General features: G+C 40.6%; 2 protein-coding genes and 1 long non-coding RNA gene across 4 annotated transcripts in view; 1 reads left to right on the top strand and 2 right to left on the bottom strand.

Annotated features, from left to right (window-relative positions):
• Positions 1–18,677, top strand: part of LOC126403227 (dedicator of cytokinesis protein 3-like) — a 67,304-nt gene extending 48,627 nt beyond the window's left edge. The window contains exons 34-54 of one of the 2 annotated variants that reach the window (XM_050065781.1): positions 106–132; positions 245–340; positions 433–493; positions 596–689; positions 2,632–2,780; positions 6,413–6,499; positions 6,693–6,797; positions 7,381–7,522; positions 7,893–8,059; positions 10,671–10,757; positions 10,870–11,049; positions 11,142–11,225; positions 11,328–11,444; positions 11,662–11,786; positions 12,628–12,763; positions 13,046–13,127; positions 13,388–13,503; positions 14,572–14,656; positions 14,749–14,871; positions 15,055–15,137; positions 15,746–18,677. In XM_050065781.1, coding sequence (XP_049921738.1) covers positions 106–132; positions 245–340; positions 433–493; positions 596–689; positions 2,632–2,780; positions 6,413–6,499; positions 6,693–6,797; positions 7,381–7,522; positions 7,893–8,059; positions 10,671–10,757; positions 10,870–11,049; positions 11,142–11,225; positions 11,328–11,444; positions 11,662–11,786; positions 12,628–12,763; positions 13,046–13,127; positions 13,388–13,503; positions 14,572–14,656; positions 14,749–14,871; positions 15,055–15,137; positions 15,746–16,354 — 2,755 coding nt within the window. In that variant the 3' untranslated portion in view covers positions 16,355–18,677. Of the gene's footprint in view, positions 1–105; positions 133–244; positions 341–432; positions 494–595; positions 690–2,631; positions 2,781–6,412; positions 6,500–6,692; positions 6,798–7,380; positions 7,523–7,892; positions 8,060–10,670; positions 10,758–10,869; positions 11,050–11,141; positions 11,226–11,327; positions 11,445–11,643; positions 11,787–12,627; positions 12,764–13,045; positions 13,128–13,387; positions 13,504–14,571; positions 14,657–14,748; positions 14,872–15,054; positions 15,138–15,745 lie in introns of both variants that reach the window. The other variant, XM_050065780.1, reaches the window with a different exon arrangement.
• On the bottom strand, positions 8–4,254 carry LOC126403228 (uncharacterized). Its single transcript, XR_007571300.1, has 4 exons — positions 4,144–4,254; positions 2,443–2,499; positions 937–1,082; positions 8–271 (listed from the first exon to the last, which is right to left on the bottom strand). It is a non-coding gene; the product is annotated as an uncharacterized LOC126403228 (long non-coding RNA).
• A 5,344-nt stretch (positions 18,678–24,021) lies between the features above and the next one.
• LOC126403292 (poly(rC)-binding protein 4-like) overlaps positions 24,022–27,282 on the bottom strand; it is a 55,938-nt gene continuing 52,677 nt past the window's right edge. The window contains exon 14 of the mRNA XM_050065873.1: positions 24,022–24,961. Within this exon, the coding sequence (XP_049921830.1) occupies positions 24,616–24,961 (346 nt within the window). The 3' untranslated portion in view covers positions 24,022–24,615. The remainder of the gene's footprint in view (positions 24,962–27,282) is intronic.

Raw genomic sequence — 27,282 nt, 5'->3', positions numbered from 1 at the left:
AAACCTGTGTTTAGTGAGCCTGTGGAGTGATATCCAGAATAATGCTGCTCTCATAGTGTTTCCCCTCTAACATTCTTCTCTGTGTGTTTGGCTGTCACACTGCAGGACCCAGCTGTTTGGTCCTTATCCAAGGTGAGGTGGAATGCCCTCACAGTTAAGACTAGGACACGCTGTGATTCATATCTGTTTCCTTCCTGTGCTCGTCACCTTTTGTAAGAACATCTCACCGTTTTTTTCTGTGCAGCCTGCTGGAGAAGATAGAGCAGGAGACCTGGAGAGAGACAGGGATCTCATTCGTCACATCAGTCACAAGACTTGTCGAGCGATTACTGGATTACAGGTACACTGAGATGAAGTTGAACATAAAAACACTTGTGGCTTATCATGCAATTGCAGAACAATGACAAAAAAATCTTTATTTTTTATTTTTAGGGACTGCATGAAAGGAGATGAGATGGAGAACAAGAAAATTGGTGGTTCTGTCAACCTCATGGTGAGACATTCATGGCAGTGGTTTTAGTCTAAAACACAATTATGAGTATTTCTACACAAAACAAGATTTTAATCATGATTTATTTTTTTAATTTAACCTCAGAACTTCTACAAATCAGAGGTCAACAAGGAGGACATGTACATCCGTTACATCCACAAGCTGTGTGACCTGCATCTCCAAGCAGAGGACTTCACAGGTAACTGAGACACTGGGTCATTTTTTGTGATGATGCAGGGTTTATGGCGGACGCTTAGGTTGGTTTTTTTCTTGCCTTTGCCCTGCTGCTCTGCCTATACTACTCCCTACTTTCCCTATTTTGCCAACAGAGGCTCCCAATAGAAGCTCAGCTATATGACTGGGGGCTAAATCATGTTGAGCTTTAAAAGTTAAGAATCCTACAATCAATTCTGAAGTTATAAAGGTGATAGTTTCAGGTCTGGTACCTTTTTTCTTTTGGAAAGCATTTCCCTGTAGATAATGAGAATCAGTACTGCAGCGCTGCCCTCAACAATTAAAAGAGACAGTCTGGTGACATCACCTCATGAAAACTGATGAAACTCCACCACAGCAGACTGAATTCCCTCTCCGGCTGTAGATAAGGGAGATAATGGATAAGAAAACAGTATGATGAAAACACAGACTTGCAAAGTAAACATCACACTGCGGTGTAGAGACAGCCTTGACAGGCTAAATAGACGGGCTAAATGTCAGGTAGAGACAGATAAATATGTGCTTCAACATGAAGACATTAAACTATTGCTCTACAGTCTCCACTCAGTCACCAGCCTCCTTTATGCCTCTTGTGATTCTGGTATTTATATCACATTAGTCCTTTCTTTATCATAAAAAGGCTAAATTGGTTATTTGGAAGGGGGGTTGTAGTAAATTTTAATCAGCTCTGTTAATGGCACTCTCAATCAAGTAAACAGGAAATCGGGGGAATTTGTCAGTTTATGTAATCGTGTAAATGGCTTAAGTGTTCTTGCTTTACTCACATTATTGGCAGTGGTAGCTTTATTGTGTGCATGTAAATGTACCCAAATATGACTAATTAAATACAACCTTATTCATCACTTACGTAAAACGAACAACAGGCAGCTGGCAGGATAATTGAAACACATTTAATGTTCTGCAGAGTTGGCTGTGATTACACATGTGGTTATTGTGTGAATCATTGTCTTAAAAAAACGTTCTTCAGAGATGGAATTCAACATAGAAAGAACCATCATTTGTCTTTGGTTTTTACTGAGGGTGCAATGAGTTCATGTTGTTGTCCTTTGTATTTCAGAGCTGCAACTAATGATTATATTCATTAACGATTATCTTTAAGATAGTCAATATTGATGTCCTGATGATCTCTAAACCCCAGCGTGATGAGTAACATTCAAAAACCCAAAGATATTTCGTTTGTTATTACTATTTTTAGTTTTTTTGGTAAATGTAAATTAGAAACTATATAGAAATGCAAAATAAACCATATTTACTGTGCAATTTTGGGTTTGAGAATTTTAATTTCAGGATTGTGTCAAAGCAACTGAGAAAACCCACTAAAGCAGTGGTTCCCAACTGGTCCAACCACAGGGTCCATCTCTCCTTAGTCATTAGTTCTAGGTCCACACAGTTTATTACATTCAGCTTCACACGTGTGTAAGCTAGTTTGCTGTCTCTGTCGAGTAGTTGTCCGTTAGTCATTCACTCTACAGGAAGGAAACAGCACTTCAAAATAAAAACCCTGTACCAGAAATTTACTGTTCTTAAAAATAAAGTGTGTTTTTTCCAAACTTGACATGTTTGTGAGTCACTTGCAGTCCATTCAGAATGGACCCGCAATCTACTTTGGGACAGCTCCCACCAGTTTGGAACCACTGCGTTAAAGGGACTTAGAGCAGCAGTAGTGATTTTAATTGCACTTTGCACATCTGGCCACCAATATACCAAAACACACTCACCATGCTCTGGGCACCTTGTGCTTTGTGCCACTGACCGCACTTCATGTCGCTCACCATCTGTTCATAAAAACCAGACCCAAAAAGGTATCAGTTCATCACTGTGGCCAGACAACATCTGTGACTTCACTAGACAGCAGATAATACACTTTTAGTCTGACGACCTTTGACCTGTTCCCCCCTCCACAACAGAGGCAGCGTTCACCCTGCTGCTGTACTGGGAGCTGCTGCAGTGGGAGGACCGGCCCCTGAGGGATTTCCTTCACTACCCCTGTCAGAGCGAGTGGCAGCGTAAGGAGAACCTGAGTCGTAAAATCCTGCACTACTTTAACAAGGGCAAGGCAAGTGAATTTTTATGGCTCTATCTGTCACTCCTGTTTTGACCGACTTCAAGCCAGTGTGTACTTCAACTGAGTGAAACGAAAAAATGGAGGGAAAGCCAAGATAAAGGAATACTTCACCCCCCAAATGATCATTTGTATGTACCATACTCAGCCTGTGTTACATTGGATTTGGGAAGAAATGTATAAGTATTGAGCATATGAACAAATAAATTAGATTTTGATTACACTGTACGAGTTGTATAAGAGTTTGTAGACGGATGATTTCATATAGATTTGCTGTTAAATGCAGTCGCCTATGACTTCAATTCATCAAGAATTTTCTCCATTAATGTTTTCTTCATTCACCATGGAGGCATGTGAGAAAAACAAAATTTCCTTTACAAATTCAATGTAACATGGGGTGAGTAATTGATATACATTGGAAATTTGGGTTAACTTTATAGTGATGGAACAGTATGTGTTGTAGGTTTGTGCCAGACAAGTCACATCAGAAAGTAAATTAGCTTAGATCACATTCAGTTTTCTTGCTTTTTGTATTTATTTTTATTTTTCATACAGTGCTGAAGTGGCTCTTTGTTCTCATCGGCAGTGCAGCTGTTCACAAACATAATTAAATTTTGCCCTCATTAACATTGGCTGTGAGACAGATTCTAGTAGTGTTTCTTTTACAGTAATCTCTCTTTAACTTTTTTTTTTAAATCATGTTTTACATCAACACTCACTCGTGCTTGTAGCTATTGAACTAGATTTATACAGCGGGCGAGAAGTGCTGAGATCCTTCCTTCAAAATATTAATACAGCAGTGTAAAAAAACTCCAGTATAAAAGCCTTAAATTCAGAATGTTACCTGCTACCTAAGAATGTGAAACAGTATTTGTAAAAAATAAAAAAGTACTGCTGTAATACATGTGAAAAAGCAAAAATAGCCTTGACGAATGTTACATCATTTTATATTTGATTATTATTACTAACAGCAGACTATACATTTCATTTTCAAGTAGCATTTTAATGTTGTAGCTTGTGAAGGTGGAGCTAATTTTAGAATACTGTTTGACAGTTAAATATTTAACAGTGCATCATATTTTATAAGCTGATCATATGTTTTATGTGTAAATTTTTAACTAAACCAAGATACATGTAGTGAAATATAAGTATGAAGTAGCTTTAGATGGAAATACTCAGGAGTAAATGTACTTTCATCACAGGCTTTAAAGCTGAAGCAGCATCCTGTGTCGAGGGCATAAACAGAACTGTGTATTATCAAAACGACATCATCTAATTGTCATTGCCTCGGCATATATCATGAGAGAATTTTCTGCACTGAAGTAAACTCTCAGTATCATATAATATAGATACAAACCTGCAGCCTTCGCCCACACCACAGTTCTACTCAGTAAGGGTCAGATGTCTGCTCAAATGTGATTTGCTCCCCCGAATCACTCCTCCCTGGCTGGTATTCATCCACAGAATTAAATTAGTCGACTGGTCTCTGTGCTTCAGAGAGGACAATGCCCTCTGGACTCTGGGAGCAGCTGAGGAGGAAGTAAAAGTGGCCTCCTTCATTAACTCTTTGTCATCTCTAGTTTTTATTGCTGCTGTTGTACAAAGAAAAAGTTGCTGGTCTGCATCTGTGGAATCCCCTGGTGCTGTAGCCAGTATTAAAATTCACCCAGGACAAATTGAAATCTGCAGGTGCTCTATATGAGCAACTTGCAGGTTAGTGACCTCAGTGAATTAGTGGTGGGACAATTATATAGAAGCTGGATTTGGGGGAAAAAAATCTATATATGTTCTACCCAGCAAATGATTTCCTTCTTACTGTACACTCAAAAACTATTCCAACATTGAACTGTAAGATGATATTTTTTTCATTTAAAAACTTGACTTTATTATTAGAAAATTCTTCTTCCTCCTCTTCTTCTTCTCCCTCTTCTTCTTCTTCCTCTTCTTCTGTTCCTCCTCTTTCCTGTTCTTGCTCTTCTTCTTTGTCTTTTTCTTCTATTCCATCTTCTTGTTCTTCCTCCTCTTCTTCTCCTCCCTCTTCTTCTTTTTCTTGTTCTTTTTCTTCTTCTCCCTCTTCTTCTTCTTCTTCTGTTCCTCCTCCTTCTTCTTCTTCTTCTTCGTTGTCTTGTTCTTCTTCTTGTTCTGTTTCTTCTCCCTCTTCTTCTGTTCCTCCTCCTTCCTGTTCTTCTTCTTTGTCTTCTTCTATTCCGTCTTCTTGTTCTTGTTCTTCCTCTTCTTTCTCTTCTTCTTCTTCTTCTTCTTCTTCGTTGTCTTGTTCTTCTTTTTCTTCTTCGTTGTCTTGTTCTTCTTTTTCTTCTTCTTGTTCTTTTTCTTCTCCCTCTTCTTCTGTTCCTCCTCCTTCCTGTTCTTGTTCTTCTTCTTTGTCTTCTTCTATTCCATCTTCTTGTTCTTGTTCTTCCTCTTCTTCTTCCTCCTCCTCCTCTTCTTCCTCCTCTTCTTCTCTCTCTCTTCTTCTGTTCCTCCTTCTTCTTCGTTGTCTTGTTCTTCTTCTTCTTTTTCTTCTTGTTCTTTTTCTTCTTCTTTTTCTTCTTCTGTTCCTCCTCCTTCCTGTTCTTGTTCCTCTTCTTTGTCTTCTTCTTCTATTCCGTATTCTTGTTCTTGTTCGTCTTTGTCCTCTTCCTCTTCTTCTTCTGTTCTTCTTCTAAGCGTGTTAAAAATTTAACTTGATGTTGGTAACGTTTTGTGAATCGGTAGGTCAAGTTTAAGAATAATAAAAGTGTATTCTAAATTCTCAGTGCCAGTTTTGATAATAATAATAATTATTATTATTATTAAAAAAAGTTTATAAAAAGTTTTATTTATTAAGCAGCTTCTAAAAATGTCACACAATGCTTTTCATAACAAAAACTAATTTCAAACAAATCAGCACCACAGTTTAATAAAATCCAGCAAATAAAATTACACAGAATAAAATATCCTGATGGGGTTGAAAAATTGTGTATTTATATGCAAATCCCCAATTTTTACTCCAAAATTCTGCCCATATGTCGTTTAAATCTTAACACCACAATAACCTTTGAAATAATCATCTTCATAAAACTTAAATTATAAATCTAGTGAGAAATTCAATCTGCAAGTTGCCTTTAAAAATGTTCTTGGTAGAAGCTGATTTTTTAAAAATAATTTCGGTAAAATATAAAGTTAACACAGATGCTTGATGAGATCTTCATGTACGTACAACTTCCTATAAAGAAAACAAAGAAGCCTGACATCAAACTGGCCTCTTTTCAGATATCACACACATTTTGAAGCTATGTTGAATTCTAAAAATGATTTCATACTTTTAGCTCTGACCTTTGGAATATAAGTATAAAACGTTTTATAAACGTTTTTTCCTCTACTTTCAAATTGTTGTGTCTTTAGACTCTGTTAAATTCTCCTCATGTTTAGGATGTGTCTGTATAAATCTGTCCGCTGCCTCAGTTATTCCTCCTGTAGCAGTAATTTATTTAACGACTTTATATTTGTTGTATACTTTCTCCTGTAGTCCTCCAAAGTTTCCCAATCTCACACAGTCATTTCAATGATGATTTATCTTTATCTTAAAGTGTAAATTCAGCTTTAATGATTTCTTCCATTCATCTCATTTATATCTGTCTTTGCAGTGCTGGGAATATGGAATCTCTCTCTGCCGGGAGCTGGCTTTCCAGTACGAGACTTTATATGATTATCAGAGCCTCAGCTGGATACGGGTAAGTAAAGTCTTGAGTGCTTCCTCTGCGATGCTGTAAAGGGAGATTTTCAGCTCTGCGTATAGCATCAAACACAATGTCCTAATTACCTGTGCACACCCACTCTCATCAGGAAATGCAGAGGATTCAGTAATGTGTGTGATTATATCATTATTCATCATGACTCTTTTGCATGTTTATTATTCTGTGACAGAAAATGGAGGCAGCGTACTATGACAACATCATCGAGCAGCAGAGGATCGAGCCGGAGTTCTTCAGGATGGGCTTCTATGGCAGGAAGTTTCCTTTCTTCCTCAGGGTAAGACTTCCTCAATCTAGTCTCAGCTTTGTCTCTCATGGCACAGTTATGATTCTGCTGATGCGGACAACTACTCTGCTCCATCATACTTCGGCAGGAGACAATGTCAACTATAACAGCTTGTGCAAGAGAGAAAGACGGGACGGGAAGTTTATGTTGAAAATTAGGAGCTGCGTGGGTTTTCCCTCTCAGCTTTTATTATCATGAATCTCATCATAGTATAAAAACTGTAAAATTTCACCACTGAAATCTATCAGCCTTCAAAAAAATATTTACCTATCTACATCTGACAATGCCCGGTAACTAAAAACCCACTGTACACTACCTGCTCAAACCCAACAGCAGATAGACACAGTTAGCGACAAACTGGTGAACAAACCTTTTTGCTGTTTTTTTCACTATAGTATTAAAACAACAGAAGTAACAACTAATACTAAAATATCTATTAGTACCAGCACTAAACCAAAAAATCCAGAGCACTGGTTCACCAGTTTCGTGTTCACTAGAGGCCTCAGAGTCTTGTGTAACAGTTTCTCATCAGCATGTCACTCTGTGTGTTGACTAAAGCTTCCTCTCTCTGCAGAACAAGGAGTTTGTCTGTCGTGGTTATGACTATGAACGGCTCGAGGACTTCCAGCAAAGGATGCTGGGGGAATTTCCACAAGCCATCGCCATGCAGCATCCCAACCAACCTGATGACACCATCCTGCAGAGTGATGCTCAGTGTATCCTACTTGGTTTATACAGCTAAAATGAACAGTTATTTTTATTTGAAATGAATATGTAGTTTATTTTTTTATGAAGACAGTTTGAAAACTTTGCTTGTTTGTCTGACCAACAGTCTAAAACTAAATGTATTAGAATTCGTTACTTATTTCAGCATCACGGCTTATATTATGTACTGCTTATGTATGTGTTTGAGGTTATTTCAGCTCACATAAAAACACTGTATTTCCAGAGTCAGACAGTCAGAACGAACGCTCTCTGTAAGCACTTCCTTTGAATATCCCTCCTGCTCTTTCTCCTCTGTGAATATGCATGTCTGTCTGTATGTCTGTCTGTCTGTCTGTCACTTCCTTGACACTTGGCTCCTAGACTTGCAGATCTATGCGGTGACTCCAGTGTCAGACATCTCTGATGTGCCTCAGCTGGAGCGTGTGCCCGAGAGGATCAAGAGCTTCTACCGCATAAACAATGTCAGCCGCTTCCACTATGACAGGCCTTTCCACAAGGGGCCCAAGGACCGCGAGAATGAGTTCAGGGTACGGTGAGCCAGCAGTGCCACTCTCAGTCCATCTCTGCCTCACAGTTTCACTAAATTCAGATGTTAAAAACACTCTGTGGAAACTGCAGTTAGACTGATTCAAAGACCTTTCCTGTGATAAAGTCAAATCAGTTTTATTTATATAGCCCGACTTGCTTAAAGAGATTTTACAATCTCTACAATGACCTTGATTTGGATAAAGAAAAACTCCCAACAGAAAAAAACAATCGGAAAAAAATCTCAGGAAACGTGCAGTTGATGTTGTGTGTACAGAATAGAGCATCACAGTAAATGTAATGAGTAATGACGTCAGGTGTCACCAAACACATAGAACTTGACCCCCTCTCCACCATGGTGACCTACACAAGCTGCACACACACACACAAGTGGCAAAACTGAAGCATGTCACGTCACGTCAAGGTGGACAAGCACACAAGGGAGCGGCTGAATCTCCTGAAGGACAAAAATCTAGATCAAGAACATCTTGAATGAGGCACCAACAAGCAGGGGAAAGAGAGAGGGGTCCCAGGACGGCTGATGGTCCAGTGCAAACAAGCTTGAGTGACAGAGAGGACAAGGAGGAGAAATAGGGAGAGAGAGAGTGCTTGTGGGACAATTAACAAACAGAGGGTCAGAGAGATGCGGTGGTTTTCAGAAAGCTTATAGTACACTTGTCAGCAGGACAAACGTGCTTTACGTACTCGGTTTAACACTTATCTCTTGAGCCTCGCTCTGATTATTTCACCACAGATTTATTCACCCGAATAAGACTTGGTTGTATAGCAGCCTCTGTAATTGTAACTCACAGCAGTCCCTGTCTGAACCGCGGGTGCATTAGTCATAAACACTGCAGAATGATGTAATGTGGCAGGAGGAAAAGTTTCCAGAATCATAATGACATAAGCCAGAGACAAAAAGCTGTATTCGCATTGAGGAAATAACTCACCCGTTTACATTTCAATCAGGCATATTTAGGCAAAGTTGTGCACATTTAAAGGTCCCATATTTGTGAAAAGTCAGATTTTCATGTCTTTGTAAACGCGAAGCAGGTATAGGTGCTAAAGCAGTGAAGTATCAAAATGCTCAGTCCACAAAGAAATGAACACAGTTCGGATTCATGAGCTGTGCCTTTAAACAAGCCGCCAGGATTGCTGTGAATTTGTGATGTCAAAAGTATTTCTAAAATGGGTCCTTTAGTATTTCTTGTATGAATGTTTTGCAATGTTTGTAAATGACATTAGCTGACTGGAAGCAAACATGGATCCAAGCTGTTGCCTAACATCCATTGTAGTTCCACTGAAACGACCTAAAAAGATGGGATAATATGATTTTTTTTTTAACATTAAAGCACGACAAATTCTTCTAGCAGAAATCCAAAATACAAGAATGTACCTGAATACGTGCACGATATGAGACCTTTAACAGCAGGACCGCTTGAGGGACAGGCTGTCTGTGAGGTGTTGCTACAGTCTGAGAGTCACCCCTTGTTCCTCCACAGTTCCACCCTCTTGTCCAAATATAGACATTTTAGGCTCCAAAACATCAAGATGATAGCCGAAATACCAACCTCAAAGCTTCAAAACTGCAGTCCACAAACCAGTGGGTGACATCATAGTAGCTGTGTCCATTATTTTATAGTCTATGTTTTTTGTCTATTCAACAATCCAAAACCCAGTGATATTAAATTAACAATAACACGAAACAGAACAGCAGCACATCTTCACACTCTCAGAAGCAGGAAACAACATTTTCCTTTCAGAAATTAATTCCACAATCAGTGTCAATCCTAATCTCTGGAGGGCCCCAGGGAAAGACGCCTATCAAGGTCCTGTCCAATGAAATCCAGTGGTCATACAGTAGCTAAGAGGGGTCACACTTGAGGCCAAAACACACCAGCAGCGAATGCAGTGTGTCAAAAATATGCCCCCTATTATTTTCAATGTACAACCCCACACCGGCGGCGGCTGGACGCACTTCTGCGCTCCTGGACAACTTCACACCACAGTCATATTTCCAGCCTTACCCTCTCTGGAATTAAATACATTTTCCTCCCACTCGCTCTCTGCTTGTACATACAAGCTCCCGTAGCAGCTCTTTTTCTCTGCTCCAGTGGCAGCTCGACTCCTCTCCTCACCATTGATGCAAAAAGAACTATAAAAAAACTAAAAAATGGATGAGGAAAGATTCGTTTTTGAGGTCGAGAAATATCACGAGTTAAACGACCCAAAATTCTGTCATTTCAAATCCACTAATAGATTGTCTGTTTTTTCAGCCCTAATTGTACTGCAAGCTTTTCTGTTGTTACTATACTCACCCCCTGTAATTAACACAAGAACAGCCAACAGGGCTTTAGAGACTTGGACCTGGAATGATACTGTACTCCAGTTTCCTCTGACACAGTAACCTAGATATGGAATCAAACCACACCAGGACTTTTTTTTACTCTTCACTGAACTGACCTACATGCTACACTGAAATACTGTTTTGAGACATCAGACTAGGTTTTTTTTTATCTGTTACACACAGTCAGTTCTCCACTAGATCTTCATGATGCTGCCAGATGTGGTTGATTGTAGACTGCATAACCTCTATTCTCCATGTTTTTACAGAGTCTGTGGATTGAGAGAACAACCCTGATCCTCTCCCGTCCTCTCCCTGGGATCTCCCGCTGGGCGGAGGTGGAAAGGAGAGAAGTGGTGAGAAGCTCAAACATTCACTCTCTATCATCTCATACCGCTCATACTGTCTCCTGAGGGACGCTAGACAGTTTTATGTACACATACTTCCTCCCCTCTTTGTATGTGTTAGATGGAGGTGAGCCCTCTGGAGAATGCCATCTATGTGGTGGAGAATAAAACCCAGGAGCTGCGGACTCTGATCAGCCAGTACCAACACAGACAGCATCATGGCAACATCAACCCGCTCAGCATGTGCCTAAATGGTGTCATAGATGCTGCTGTGAATGGAGGCATCGCCAGATATCAGGAGGTAGACAGAGATAAATGGGCAGATGTGTTGAATTTGATTGATGAATGTGCATTGTGAGAGATCCTCATCTTTTGACTTCTCTTCAACAACAGGCCTTCTTTGATAAAGACTACATCAGTAGTCACCCAGAAGACACAGAGAGGATCACACATCTGAAGGATCTGATGCAGGAGCAGGTTAGACTTTAACTTTCATCATATGTGGAACTTTTATTTAACAGATTCATGTGATAATGGTGCAAACATCCTCTTCTTTCTCCTCTGGTTTTCGGTCAACAGGTGCACATTCTCGGAGTGGGGCTGGCTGTTCACGAGAAGCTGGTGCATCCAGAGATGCGTCCCCTGCACAAAAAGCTTGTAGACCAGTTCCACATGATGAGGACAGGTTTACACCATGTGAGTCATCCCACATGTGGCTCAGGTTTTTGTTACTGTTTAAGTTGTGTTCCTTTTTATTCCTGCTGACAAACAGGCTAATTACCTGAGTCTGTTTCCCTGCAGACATGTTTGTGATAAAGTGCTTTGGGTTTGGCTATATGTTTTTATGTACAAAGTGTTAAAATGCTTCTGTGAGCAGTGTAAATATTCAGAGCAGTATATTGTTGGGTCCCAGCAGGGTGTGCCCGGCGTGGATCGATTCGGCCCGGCAGGCTGCCAAGGGGTCAACTCTCCCAGAGGCATCCTCTCCTCTCATAGCCACATGAGCCCTGAGAGTGTCCGTCTCATACACAGACACAGGTCAGTCAGTCAGTCTGACATACGCACACACACACTGCGCGCACGCACACACACACACACACACACACACACACAGAGGCAGATTTATCATTAAACCTTCACCAAATTTTGCTGCATCTCTAATCTCAACCCAATAAAAAGTGTGATCGCCTTTATAAAATGTTCAAACTCAAGAGTAACGCTTTTAATTTCACCATTTCCTAAACTGATCATCTTGTTCAGGGTCAACCTATCCCAGCATGCATTTGGGCAACAGGTCACCACTCTATCACAGGACTTAAGGGCTATCCAGACCAAGAATGATAACTTTATAATGATGAGAGCATCCACGATGATGAACTATAACGTTCTGTAAACAGTGGCGCCAAGCACACACTGCACAGTCCAGCTGTGTTGCCAGGTTACGCCCTGTAAATTCAGATGGATTTTGATTGGCTGTCAGTGTTTGTAATGTTCTTTAAATCACTCAGAAAGTGATCCAAATGAAATCATTCCCCAGTGCTGATGTCTTTATAGTTGTGGTGTGGACTCAGCCACTTGAGTTAGAATGATTTTTAAAATGATATATTTACAGTTATCGTTCTTGGTGTGGATGGGCGTTAACACAAAATAAGTAAATAAACACTTTCACACTCATATTTCCATCAGGCAAATAGGGAGAATATGCAGGTCTCCATGAGATGCAGCCCCATCTCGGCATTCAGGCTCATTAAATCCTGTATTGCACATTAAAACATTGCTTTAACCAGTATACATTAGAATCTAAAGCTCTGATAGTTCCATGATTTGAATTCAAACACAGATTTAATAAAAAATGTTCTTTCTTCTCTCTGTCCTGCAGCCCCCTGAACCTCCAGGGTTCGATCCGTCACTCATCCTCCTCCCTGTCCTCTCACACATCAAGTGAAGCAGGGAACCTTGTCATAATGACTGACGGCCTGATGGGGGAGCACCCTGAGGAGGCGTTACACATGCAGGTGTGGATTGAAATAAAAAATAACACGCATTGTTGGCATGGTTGAGGTGGAAGTGGTATGAAACAGGATGTAAGACACTATATAATACTTGTAGCATTGATACTGTAACTAAAACTTCATTTTAATGCTGCTGTCACTGCACATAAACTTTAATCTTTAGTTTCCTGTCTGCTAGATGAAACATTAAAGGCACCAAATACAGCAGAGATGTTTTCTGTTATAGAACAATGCTTTTTACTCCTTAAAGTTTGTGTTATATTTAGAATATGTTTTGTTTTGCAGCCAAGCCCCTCCTCCTCCAGCCTGAGCTCAATCCGCTCCAACTCTTCTCAGATTATTAACTCTGCTCCCTCGAGTGCCAGAGGTGAGTAACAAACAGAGACTGAAATTATCATTACTGTACGCTGCACCAAAATTTTTATATCTGTTTATATTACGGAGGTTTAATCAATTACAGATACTTGGGTATTAGAAAATATATTCCATAGATATCTCATAGATTATATATAGAGGTAGGAAGATATTAAAAAATATCTGCTTTTGTAGAACAAGACATCTCTGTCACACTTAATGAGGCTGCTGTAAATAGAAATAGTAAAATGATGATGTCTTTTCTCTGCCCAGGCTCTCCGTCTTTGCCCGATAAGGCCAAACACAACCGGGAAGTGATGATACTGTTGCCGTCTCATCGTGAGAGGGCCAACAACTCCATGTATTACAACATGGCAGAGAATGGACAGGTAGGACAGATGGTGTATCAGTGGGCAAAACATACCAGATGTTAAGTGTGTTTAGTGTCATTAGAATTAATCAGTCAATCAAACTTAATTTGTATAGCACCTTTCACACAGCTTAGCGCAGATCAAAGTGCTTCACAGACGACTGACGAGCCGATAATAAGACAGAACAAGTGTGAACCATTAAAACAACAAAAAAAGACAAAGACAGTTTAACAATTTGAGAAGCTATGCATACGAGACAATAAAAATGATGGGAGTAATAAAATAGATCTAAAAGCTATAATAGCAGTAAAACAGAGTGAAATAAAAACTAAATTGAAAAGTGAAATAAATTTATATTTAAAAAGACAGAACAGCTATAAAATAATGAGAATGAAATAAAATGTTATAATGATAATAATAATAGATTAAAACAAAGGTAAAAATAGATTAAAAAAGAATAAAATTATGACAATAAAATACAATTAAATAGATGGATTTTAAAAATATAATATTATTATTAATATTATTTTAATATAAAATATAAAAATATATTATATTTAAAATACAATAATTATTATTATTATTAATTAAAGTAAAAAGACAAAAGAAGAATAAAAATACTGACCATAAAATACAATAAAATAGATTTATTAAAATAGAATAATGATAATAATAAGTTATAATAAAAGCTGGACTAAAAACTAGGTAAAATATAGTAGAAAGCCAAAAAAAATTATGACTAGAAAATATGATTGAATAGATTTTAAAATTAATATTAATAGTAATAAAATTGTGAAATAAAAGCTATAATAAAAACTCGATAAAAAAAGATCAAAAGGAGAAAAAAATAAAGACAAAATAAAATCAAGAGGGATAAAAAATAATAATAATAATAAAATGACTATGAATATGAATGAATAATGCTGACTGTTCCAGCGGCTCAGAGCATATAAGAGGTTTTCGTCCTGCACTTTGAAATAACTAACAGACTCGTGCCAGAGGACCTGATGGGTGTCAAATGTTCACATGAGATTTTTATAATAGTTTTTAGCTTACTTTAACAAACTGTTCTGTTGCTTTTTACAGAACAACCACATGCAGCGTGCCTTACTTCAGCAAGTTAGCCCCTGTAAGCCGTGTGCTGACCCTCACATGAATCTACCAGAGAAAGGTAACACAACACAAACAGGTTGACATGTACAATGTTTTATACATGAGCTGTGCTACAGTGTGTGTTGACATGTGTATGTGTTCCCCCTCCAGTGTTTCCCAACACTCCCAGCGGCTGGGGCATGGACGGAGAGAACAGGGAGCAGGTGTCCTACATGCCAGCCTCTACTGGAGGAGTGATCATGCCCCCAGTCCCACCCAGGTCCTTCCCACCAGGTACGTTTACCTCACACTCATTCCTTTTGCTTGCAGCTGTCAACTACCTAAGCTAATTGGTCCTGTTGGTTGTCAGGGATAATATTCAGGAAAAAAAGTAAGCTTGTGAGGCTGGATTTTCAAGGCTATTTGAGACCTTTACATAAGACCAATAATTATATCCTCATGAATTTCACTTTGCAGGACACTTCCTGATGCACTGTGATGCATATCACCATCAGAACAGCGACCCTCCCCCTGCCCTGCCCGTCCGCTCTCTGAGAAAGGTACAGCCATCACTCAAATATTATATGTAGTCATGACAACAGAATTTGGACTTTGTGATAGATAAAATATCAGGGCAAACAGCTTTGTAGCAAATTTTCTGTTTTTCTTCTTCTTCCTGCTTTTTCCCCTTTCGTTCTCCTCTTCTTCATCTTCCTCTTTATTCAATTTACATAAATACCTCATGTAGATACGATGCTGATGTTGTGATCTGAGCTTTAGAAAATGCATTTTCAGTTTTCAAAATGACATTTGCAGTCCTTTGTCATGGTAACCCTGCCTTCGCAGAAGCTTCTATTCACCAAGTTGTTAACTCCCACACATTGTCTTCACTTACAGTCCCTTGCAGTGCCTGATGATTGAGAGTAGACAGAGTATTTGTTTCACACCAGTAGTCAAGTCATAATTACAAAGTCATATTGAAGTGCCTCGGTGTCTGAAACACGGACCATGTCAGAATGATGAAGTAGTTGTTGACTCCATCGTCTTTCATTTGCCACTTGTATTTCCAATATTTCTGACAGCATGTGAAGGCAGCATGAGTGACGACACTGGACACTTTAGTGAGGAATGCACCCATGACACCCACTATCTCTCTTTCTCCCGCCAGTCTCCTCTCCACCCGATCCCAGGCTCCCCCACTAGTCCTCAGTCAGCTCTGGGTGGCAGTAACTCCACTCTGTCAGGCAGTGCCAGCAGCGGCGTCTCCTCTCTGAGTGAGAGTAACTTCGGAGGCCAGTATCCAGACCCCGGCCCCATCAGGAACGACGCCTTGGAGCCTCTTCCCAGCCACCTGTGGTCCCCACCTGACGAGTACATGGCCTCTCCCTACCTGCACATCCACTACGGTGGACCGGAGATCGACTCCGTGGACCCGGTCCGCCCCTTCCACTACCGCAGCCCCGCCTCACACCCACACAATCACCCGCATCCTCATGCCCACGCCCACCCCGGGCTGGACAGCCACTCCCACGGGCCGCCGCCTCACCACCATCCTCCCACCCACGGCCCACACCACATCCCTTACCGCAGGCCTCAGCCTCCAGCCGTGCCACCTAAACCCTACCTGAGAGAGGGCTGCATCCCTGAGGAGGAGCTGCCGCCTCAGCCCATCCCACTGCCCCGCAGGATCTTCCACTCCCCTCACGGCCACCGGGAGGACCAGGGGAAACACCCCTGGGAGCAGTGCATCAGCGAGGAGCACGAGGAGACCCAGTGATGACGAGGCTCCGGCTAATTTCAGTGAGAGCTTTCTTCCCCTTGTCTTCTTCCCTTCATCTGCACTGAGTTAAAGGAACAGTAACAGGAAGTGTCTTGTCAGAAGCAGTGGAGTGAGTTCAGTCGACCCCTCTCGCTCTGTGATTTAATTTCAGTGCACATGAAGGAAAGAAAAGAGGGAGTGAATCTCGATGAGTCGACAGTACGAGGCACAACTGCCGTCACTGCTCCGGGTGGCCTCTTAGATATTATTAAAAGAAATTTATCTGTTGAACAATAAGACAGACTAACTTTGTTCTGAAATTGATATTGATTGTACACAATTGTACAACTCGTCTGTGAGCATGTTTTTTCATTTGATGAATAATACGACAACAGTTTTGTGAAATACGACAACCGTGATCATCACCAACATGATCCCAGGTGCAGTTTAAGCTCTGAACTCCCTTAATTTTGCTTTTCATGGCATTTTCACAACACAAGGCAACGACCGATGGTTATTACTCACAGTGAAGTGACTTCTCTGCTTTAAATGCTTCATATATATGAATTCTTATTTTGATAAATAAATACATAATACAAAATACATTATAGTGTTTTCAAAGGCTTATGTCCATTATGTTTTTCAAAACACTGTTAAGTGCTCCTTAATAGTGAATCATATCAAATGGCGCACTCTGATACGTGTTGCTGTCATGGATCGCAGGTCTCTAAGGTTGGACTTTGCAGCTCTCCTCTCGGACCGGCATCTCAAGGGACACGAACTCCAGTCACTGACGATTTCCCGTCCGTACCGCTGCGTATGGAAACCTACGTGAATGTATTCAGATGAGATGTTCTATTTGTATTGCACAAGCTGCAATGCTGGTTTTTGTTCAAGTGCTTTAAGTTCAGTCTATGTTGAAGAAGTCTATTTGTCTCTTTTGTGTGACAAAGATATCTTGAGAGGAAGGAGAGAGGACACTGAGGACAGTGACAGACGGGTCCCACACCTGTCATGTTCAATGTTCGCGGTGACAGAAGACAGGATGGAACGAGAACTCTCCACACCTCAAACCACCTGCTGGACTGCTGAACACGAACACCATTCTCTCTCCCTTTCTCCCTCCATCTTTTTCCTTCTCTGTATGGTTGTCAGACCATGTTAAGCAGTGAGGGCTGAACCTGGACAGCTGCAGTGGCATTGCGTTGCGTCTGATGACACTGTCTAGACCCCCGCCCACTGAGTGGCCAGTCAAAGAGCCCACTCAGACAGCGTTGGAATCGCCTACCTGCCTTAAGTGCACTCAAATGCAGTTTGACCTCTCATCCGGACTGTGAGAAGCTCATTTAGCGACAGCCGTTCTCCTTTTCATTCTGTTCACTATACGCTCCCCGAAGGAAAAAAGAAAAACACAAAAAAAGATATCTACCTAGTGATGTTTTGTATGGTTTTGTCCCGCTTTGGTTTCAGGTTGTTGTTTGGTTTGTAGCGCTAATATTTCTTATTCTGCCTGCGGCTCTTTCTCAATCACCTTCTGTTGTGTGAAAACTAATGATGTGTTTCAGAAGAATGCTGACTGAGAGAGAGAGGTTTACTTTTTGTGGAGCAGAAGAAACAGCGCTGTTTATCGCGATATAGTGGGTTGGAAGGATATAGCTAATATTTTAACAATGACTTGTTTTCCTGGTTGTTTTTTCCTTTTTTTTTGCAGGTGGATGCTTTGTGTTACTGTACATCAAGTTGTCAGCTGACTAGACAACATCTATTTTTGTATGTGAGATCATCAGTTGTGTGAACATATTTCAGAAACCGTACCGAGACAGAAGGCCCAGGTACCGCATCAGCTGCTGTACTTTGTATGGAGACGAGCCTGAGGTTAGATATATACAATATGTGAGTGTGAGCCTGATGGCGCTGAGGATAACTGGTGACTGAAGTGATACTCAAAATATGGGTACAATAGAATTTTTCAATGTAAATTCTGTTATTGTACATACAGCAGTATTGTGAAATATTTTTGAGAATTATTGCAGACGCCCCAAAAAGGTTTATCGTTGTTTTGTGTATATACATGTACTCCAGAGATCAATGTAATTGATAAATATCTATAATCAGTGTTTGAAAAAGGACAAATCCATTAGACTGTGGCTGTCTCAACCGTTCTTGACTTTGAGTCTTCTCATATAAATACTTTATACACTTTTCAATGTGCTTTCCTGTACATATGGTGTTAGCATGATCAAACAGTGTTTGGTTGTAAAAGTGGTTTTCCTACTCCCATAACTGCTGTGGTATGGAATTCATTAACGATGCCAAACATTAAAGACAATCTTTTATCAGCTCTAACTCTTCCTCCTTCCCTTTGCTGTGCTGTGATTGGTGGAGCAGTATGTCGAGTGGACAGTAGAGGGCGCCATTTGTCATGAAAACACATGAAGCAGACGCCAAGGCAGGGTTTCTAGTGCTTGGGCTGTTTTGTGTGCGTGTGCTTCAGGTGTGGAAAAGGGTCTTTTACTCACTGATTTCTTGAACCATTCCTAACATTTGTAAAACAGTTACAGTACAGTGCGTTAGAAAAGTATGCAGTTAAAACAACCAAAGAGCTTAAGAAAAAGTGAATTTGTAAAAAAAAAGAAAAAAAAAAAGTAAAAAAAAAAGAAGAAGAAGCCAATTAAGTATGTCTGATTTATAACATTTAAAATAATAATAATAATACAAACAGGAGCTCAGACATCCGGAGGGAGCTCAGAGTACAGCTGCTGTTCCTATGCATTGAAAGAGGCCAACTGAGGTTGTTCAAGCATCTGATCAGGATGCCTCCTGTGCGCCTCGCATTAGGGATGTTCTGCGCACATCCCACTGGTAGGAGGCCCCAGGGCAGACCCAGAACACGCTGGAGGGATTATATACCTCATCTGGCATGGGAACACTTTGGTATCCCCCAGGAGGAGCTGGAAATTGTTGCTGAGGAGAGGGATGTCTGGGGTGTTTTGCTCAGCCTGCTGCCCCCACAGCCTGGCCTTGGATAAGTGGTTGAAAATGGATGAATGGATCTCTGATGCAATATTCACAGGAAATAATTTAATGCATTAAATTTAATATGAAATATCCAAAAAATTCACTCACTGGCCACTTTTTTAAGTAAATAGCTAATCAGCCAATCACGTGGCAGCAACTCAATGCATTTAGGCATGTAGACATGGTCAAGACGACCTGCTGAAGTTCAAACTGAGCATCAGAATGAGGAAGAAAGATGATTTAAGTGGCTTTGAATGTGACATGGTTGTTGGTGCCAGACGGGCTGGTCTGAGTATTTCAGAAACTGCTGATCTACTGGGATTTTCACACACAACCATCTCTAGGGTTTACAGAGGATCGTCCCAAAAAGAGAAAATATCCAGTGAGCCAAATGCCTTGTTGATGCCAGAGGTCAGAGGAGAATGGCCAGACTGGTTCAAGATGACAGAAAGGCAACAGCAACTCAAATAAGCACTGGTTACAACCAAGGTCTGCAGAAGACCATCTCTGAACCAACAACACGTCCAACCTTGAAGCAGATGGGCTACAGCAGCAGAAGACCACACCAGGTGCCACTCCTGTCAGCTAACAACAGGAAACTGAGGCTACAGTTCACACAGGCTCACCAACACTAGACAATAGAAGACTGGAAAAACGTTGCCTGGTCTGATGAGTCTGGATTTCTGCTGCCACATTCAGATGGTAGGGTCAGAATTTGGTGTAAACAACATGAAAGCATGGATCCATCCTGCCTTGTATCAACGGTTCAGGCTACTGGTGGTGGTGTAATGGTGTGGGGGATATTTTCTTGGCACACTTTGGGCCCCTTAGTACCAACTGAGCATGGTTTAAACACCACAGCCTACCTGAGTATTGTTGCTGACCGTGTCCATCCCTTTATGACCACAGTGTACCCATCTTCTGATGGCTACTTCCAGCAGGATAACGCACCATGTCACAAAGCTCAAATCATCTCAAACTGGTTTCTTGAACATGACAATGAGTTCACTGTATTCCAATGGCCTCCACAGTCTCATCATAGATGTGCAGCCGACAAATCTGCAGCAACTGTGTGATGCTATCATGTCAATGTGGACCAAAATCTCTGAGGAATGTTTTCAGCATCTTCTTGAATCTATGACACCAAGAATTAAGGCAGTTCTGAAAGCAAAAGGGGTCCAACCTGGTACTAGCAAGGTGTGCCTAATAAAGTGGCAGCTGAATGTATGTCACTTTGTCAGGGGTTGTCAGTTTACCCAACTGATAGCAAAGGAGTCCCCTGAGAAAAAAGGCTGGGAACCACAGGTCCCAAAAATGTGCTTAATGATGACTTTTCATTGTGTTGAAATATTAAACATTAAGTTGTTTTTTGATAGCAGTAATTTTGTAGAAGATCTCCATCTGAAAGAATCTGGAGTAGGAATCAATAGTGGTTTTGTAAATTGTTCTGCAAATTTGTTTCCAAGATATCAAAATGTTAAAATTCATGTTACCACAAAGAACAGACTGTGTGGGGGAAAGCAGTGAGACCTCTACTCTTTTACTCATCTTTGCTTTGGGTAGCCAACTTTGGAACGACTTTATTGTTTTGGTTTACTCCCACCGCTCACAGTGTCGTTTCCACTGCAGCAAGCAGCTGTTTTCAGCAAAGACCAAAAGAAGAAGCTCTAAACACCCACTGTACACTACCTGCTCAGCACTAAACAGCAGACAGACACAGTTAGTGACTAGCTGGTGAACATAGTGAAACATCTAGAAGATAAAAATCCAAATGGGAGCTCAAATAGTGAGAATATTGGACTACAAATAATGTAATAAAAATATATATTGTATATGTGTGTGTGTGTGTGTGTGTTAATGCGTTGAAATGTAAGCAACAGCAAAAGTAGCAAGTAACTGCAGTGGTTGAAATAAATGTTGTGGAGTAAAACGTAGGCTACAGCATTTCCCTCTGAAATGTAGCTGAGCACTAGATGCAGTGGCCCCAGTGCATACTATCATGACAGGCACGATAGTGTACGCTATTGTGCGCATATCGTCTCATCATATGATCAAAGACTTGACATTGGATAACATCAACATACATATTACCCAACAATCATCGTTGCATATCTGAATATCTGAATATACCAAAGAAAATGAGAAATTATTAATTTAATTGAACAATTTTAACAGTTGATTATAGTTTATTTGGAATAAGCATATACTTTTGTTATAGATGTTATTGACTATTTGACAAAAAAAGAAAAATAAACATGATGGAGATCCGTTTGCCTTTTTAAAGGGCATATAAAGCAAATGGCACTAGTTTTAATTAAATGAGAGTTCTTCTTTGAACACAGGCATATTTGCAAGGTGGCAATCACTCATAAAGGCCAACTGCACTGTCTGCACTGTCTATATTTACACCCCTGAGTAGACTGTAAAGTAGCCTCAACTTTAAATTCTCAAGTAAAGTACAAACACGTCTAACTTGCACCTAAAGGGACAGTTCACACCAAATCAGAAAAACAGATTTTTTTTTTTCCTCTTACCTGTGGTGCTATTTGTGAATCTAAATTGTTGTGGTGTGAGTTGTGAGTGTTGGAGATATCTGAGCCAGAGATGTCTGGCTCTTCTCCAATACAACTGAACAAGATGGCACTCCGCTTGTGGTGCTCAAAGTGCCATTTGAAAAACTCAACAGCAATGTCTCTTTCCAGAAATCATGACCCAGTAACTCAAGGTAATCCACAGACCTTGTTGTGAGCAGTTTCATGTTGGAACTATTTTTCTTTTTACTGAACTACACCTGCCAACCTTCTCACTGCAGAAGGAAGCGTGCATCTACTTATGGACGAGAGGCTTGTGCTGGTGCCAGCCAGAGATCTGAACATTAATGACGTCCTCCTCGGCTGAGCTGTAACATTAGCTAGTTCACTGGTGCACGTGAGTAGTAGATCCATACTTTGGTAGAAAGAAAATAGTTCCAACATGAAACTGCTCACAACAAGGTCTGTGGATTATCTTGAGTTACTGGGTCATGGTTTCTGGAAAGAGACATTGCTGTTGAGTTTTAAAAGCATCACAAGCTGAGTGCCATCTAGTTCCATTATATTCAAGAGAAGGCAGACATCTCTACAGCCGATATCTCCAACACTCTGCAACTCACACCAAAACAATATATGTTGATAAATAGCACTCCATGTTCAAGGAGATATATATATTTGATTTGGGGGTGAACTGTCCCTTTAAGTACACAACTTGAGTAAATGTACTAAGTTGCAATCCACCACTGGTGTGCTTGAAGTGTGTGTGTGTGTGTGTGTGTGGTGGTAACAGCTTGTCACACAACCCTTGGGTCCACCACAGAAGAATAAAAGACATAAAAAAGACAAAGTCTTCAGTTGCAGTGACAGCCAAGGTCCCTGCTCTCACCAGCTCAAGCTTCATGGTGACACTAACGTCGAGCTTTGATATTCAAATGCAGTGTTTCTGTTTCTTTGATATATATATATATATATATATATATCTATATAATAATACAGCTGGAGTTAAAGTGAAGTTTTTATCCGTGTGCTTGCATATACTGTGGATCTGCTTCGAAGTCAGTTTACACCGTCTCAGTAATGAGTAGTGATGTGTGGCCTACAGGTGGCACAAGTGACCCATTAAGAATTCCTGTAGGATCGTTAGAAACAATCTGAATCTAATCTGTTTGAAAATAAAGCAAACACTAACAGACATCATCATCAGGACGTGTAGTTTGGCTCATTTAGTGGCACTGCAACTAGATAGATAGATAGATAGATAGATAGATAGGGCTCTTTCGAAGAGAAAAGCAAGAATCTCAAGGCCCCTCTGTGTCATCTTTTAGCCTTGCCACTCGATGGACTTCAGCTGAATAACACTGAAGTTGTACGCGTGGGCTGTGTGTCTGTTTGCCTCTGAAATGTCTTTGGTAACAATGAGGACTGTGCACTCTCCGTGTCTTGCATATCCATGATGCAGTCACAGAAAAAAAAAAGGAGAAGAGTTAGGATGAAAGGATCCTAGCTGCCTCTCCAGAGGATGATGATGCTGTGGTGGTGCATGCTGATGCAGATACTGAATTTCTTCTTCTTCTTTTTTTTTTACAGCGTCACTGTGACTCCTCTCATTTTTTCTCACTTCACAAACTCCTCTGTCTTAAAGTCTCACTGTATTGCATCTTAAGGGACTTACAGTGAGTGAAGTCAGTATAATGATGTGCTCTCTCCACACTGGGTCTGTTTTTGTTTGCGCACACTTACATGCATGTGAGTGCAATGCTTGGCATGCAGGCAGAGCTCTCCCCCTCTTCAGGGGTTGCACCGTCTCATTCTGCTGTTATTGTTTGGGGCACAAGAGCACGATGATGTGAAGAGCATCTCTCATAAATTCTGGCAACTGGAATGACAAGCTGCCATCCAGCCTTCTGTTTGGAAGAAAACAAAAATAACCTGGATCTGGCATTGCATCTCTTTGTGTGTGCTGTTTCCTCCAGAATATGTGTTCCCATGCTGCTACATTAATTTGACACAGATTTGGTTCAAGTGCTGGGTCTACTGTTCGAACGCCTGGGAAGAAAATGAGCAGACTGGCAGCTTTTTGTGCACCGGTGTGCTCCGAATACAGAAGGAAAAGATAAAAACTAGGAGATGTCAGGAAACAAAGACTTTTAATAAATGAAACAATACTAATAAATAAAGATTAAACAAGTTGCACATTCAAAATAAAATCCAACAAAACATAACACTGAACAGTAAAGTACAGTACCATAGCACAGATTATTAAAAAAAAAAAAGATCCCAACCCCAGAGACATTTACAAATTTTCTTAAAAACTTCAAGAGGCAAACATAGACATTGTATAAAAGCATCATACAGTAGAGCATTTGTCATCTGAGTATAATTTACAAATTTATTGAAGGATAAATACTTATAGCTGAGCTCTAACTTGAGAAACACGCGTGAAAACAGATTTAAACACGTGTTTCTCAGGTGAGGTTCCAGCCCTGTTTCAGTGATCAATAACAGTGATGAGGTGACGATGAAAGCAGTCCATCATTTCATGGGGAAACTCACAAATTATCTATAACCGTAAATAACTTTTAATAGCTTTGTCCACATCTCCATTGGTCTCTTCTCTGTTGGTGCATCGTAGAATAAAAGTCAAGTGCATCTCTGCCAGCGGATATGGCTACATCAGGCGTTTTCGTGGAAGAGCACTGCAGCTGTCCTTCATCTGACTCAGAGGCTGCATCAGTACGGAGCAAACTTCTGTCTCTCTGGCTTTTTGATGCAGTTGGCCGAGGAGATTTTGGCGGTGTAGGCGGCCAGGGTGGTGTGGGAGGGCGCTGCAGTGACGGCCACGGTGGGGCCGGGGCTGGACAGAGTCAGAAAGGGGACGGACTTCACCCCCAGCAGGCCGGAGAGGGGCATGGCGCCGTATGGGGTGCCCAGCATATGAGCCGGGGTCAGGGCGCCCATGGTGGCCAGGGTGGGTGCGGGAGAGGCAGCTGGGGAGGCTGGCTGGGTGAAGGCCATGTTGAGGTCGACCGGAGCTGCCATGGTGGCTGCCTGGGCCGTGGATTTGGCTGTCTCTAAACTATGAGGGCAGAGATAGGAGGAGGGAGGACAGGGAGACATAGAAAGGACAGAGAATGAAGATTAGAGGATTATGTTGTTGCTGCAACACAGGGTGAAGGGCCTGGACATTCTTTTAAAGGGGAACTCCACTGATTTCACACATCAAAGTCTTGTGCTGTGTCTCAGTTATCATCCTCCTGCAGAACACTTGCTATTTTGAGCACATTAGTGCATTCACACTGACAAGTATAACAAGTATGCAAAAATGCAGTTCACTATGAGTACCTGAGTGGTGCACTCAGAACGGTCAGTTAAATGTGGAACACTGGACGCCTTCCATCCTTAATGATTGCCATCTTGGCTATGTGGTGGAAGGTGAAGGACCACTAAACTAGTGAAAATGGCAGCTGAGAAAGCTGCAGCAGTTAAGGCTGCTGCAATGAACAAGCAATCAAGCCAGAAAATATTTTGGTAGGTGCCAACAAGGGTCGAATGTTGCCAGCAGTGCTCTGTAATTTTCCATTAAAGAGAAGTTAAAAAAGCAGCCAAAGGTTGCAGTTATCATTTATGGTAAGTGCACAACAGCCATGCTCGATTTGATGCTACCCTGTTGAAATTCACGCACTACACAAGTAAGCACATAGTATACACAGTGTACTACATGGAAGTATCCAAATTGAGACACAGCTTTGGTCTTAGGTTGTTGTTTAACATATGTGAAAAATGCTGTATAAGGTATACATACATTGCCTCAAGTGATGTCTTTTGAGTTTGAAGGACAAAAAATTTGGGGGTGTAGAGTTACAAAAAAGTGAGGATGCCAGTTCTCTGTGACATCTCTGCTTGAGGGTAGCAACTTGTGGCTACATTAGCTATGACTAACATAACACACGCTCATGTCTTAGTGAATCGTCGGTGGCTAAGTTGCATCCTGGGCATTGCAGGCGCCATGTTTTCACTGGAATATAAAAGATGATATCTCTCGGTCTGCTGCACCAATTTTTATGCTCTCAAAAAAATCAGATTATTATAGAAGTGCAATGCTAAATCAGTTAAGTGTTCTTTTAAAATACACCACCACTATTCTGGTGTATAGTTTAAACATAAAAAATGTTTTATAGTTTGAAAAAAAATCCTTATAATGTTCACTAGTATTTATAGTTTTCTCCTTGTGTTGTTCTTATACTTAAGGGATCTCCAGACCATTGCACAAAAGACCTTCGCAACCAAAGCAAGGTAAAAACAATAAAATAAAAAAATGAATAAAAGTAAAGTACCTCTGACTCTGTCTTAACTGCAGCATGACAGAGTTTATGGTGATAAATGAAAAAAACAAAAAAAACAAAAAAAACTAACACACTCCGAGAAGAGTGTACTGTGACCAGGAGAGCCCAGTGGACACACTTTTGATTTTACACTATAGATTTAAGTGAATTTGTTTTCATTGCTTCTTCCTACAATAATGAAAAAAAAAAGATTTATTTATTTAAAAAATAGGAAAAACTATATTTATTATTATTATTTAAAAAAAAGTTACATAATTATTATCATTTTTAATCACTCTTTCCATGTCTTTTCCTTGTCTGTTTGTTTTATAACTCTTTCTTTTTTTCTTTTTTTATACTAATCTTCTTTTTTTCTTTTTTTAAAATATTTTCTTGCTAATTCTTTAGGTCACTTCCTCTTGTCGCTCATTGCCTTCTTCCCATGTTTTTAAAAGAAATCAAGCCAATGTGCTCAGCTTTCAAAGGGTTAATGTATCTGCATTAATTGGTAGTTTACAGTTCCACCCAGCCAGAATGCTAAGTGATACAAATCAAACGCACCCTCGTTGTCACGTGAACAGGTGCGTCCTGGATCTATAACGCTGATGGAGTTTTCCTCCAGGTGTTTACTGAGGACCTTTTATCTTCACTGAGGTGTGTGAGGACTTTGTGATATTCATGTTTGCGGACTTTGAGACTTTGAGACACTGAGAGGACTGGATGTATGAGGCTTTGAGAAGTTGGACCTGGAGCAGATTAAGGAGGACGGTTCAACAGTCGCGTTCAGACAGGTGAGTACAACAAACTCTCTCTTGTTAAGTGTGTGTGTGTGTGCGTGTGTGCTGCAGGTTGTGCAAAAACTGTGAAACTGTATTTCAGCTGTATTATGTGTGTTTGGGGCTGCAGCTGCTGTGGAGTTATTCTTCACACATGTTTCTCTGCGTCTGGTGATGTTTTAATCTGCTGGTGACTCTATACAAAGTGTCAGATTGTTTATGTGGCTTAATGATGGCTCTATTTTTATTCACTGTGGCATTTTTGTGTAGTTGCTGAGTTTTGCCTTTATTTCTTACTG

Source organism: Epinephelus moara, chromosome 16 (genome assembly GCF_006386435.1).
Source record: "Epinephelus moara isolate mb chromosome 16, YSFRI_EMoa_1.0, whole genome shotgun sequence".
Classification (NCBI taxonomy): domain Eukaryota; kingdom Metazoa; phylum Chordata; class Actinopteri; order Perciformes; family Serranidae; genus Epinephelus; species Epinephelus moara.
The sequence above is the reverse complement of the archived record's forward strand: the minus strand, read 5'-3'. Positions and strand labels throughout refer to the sequence as shown.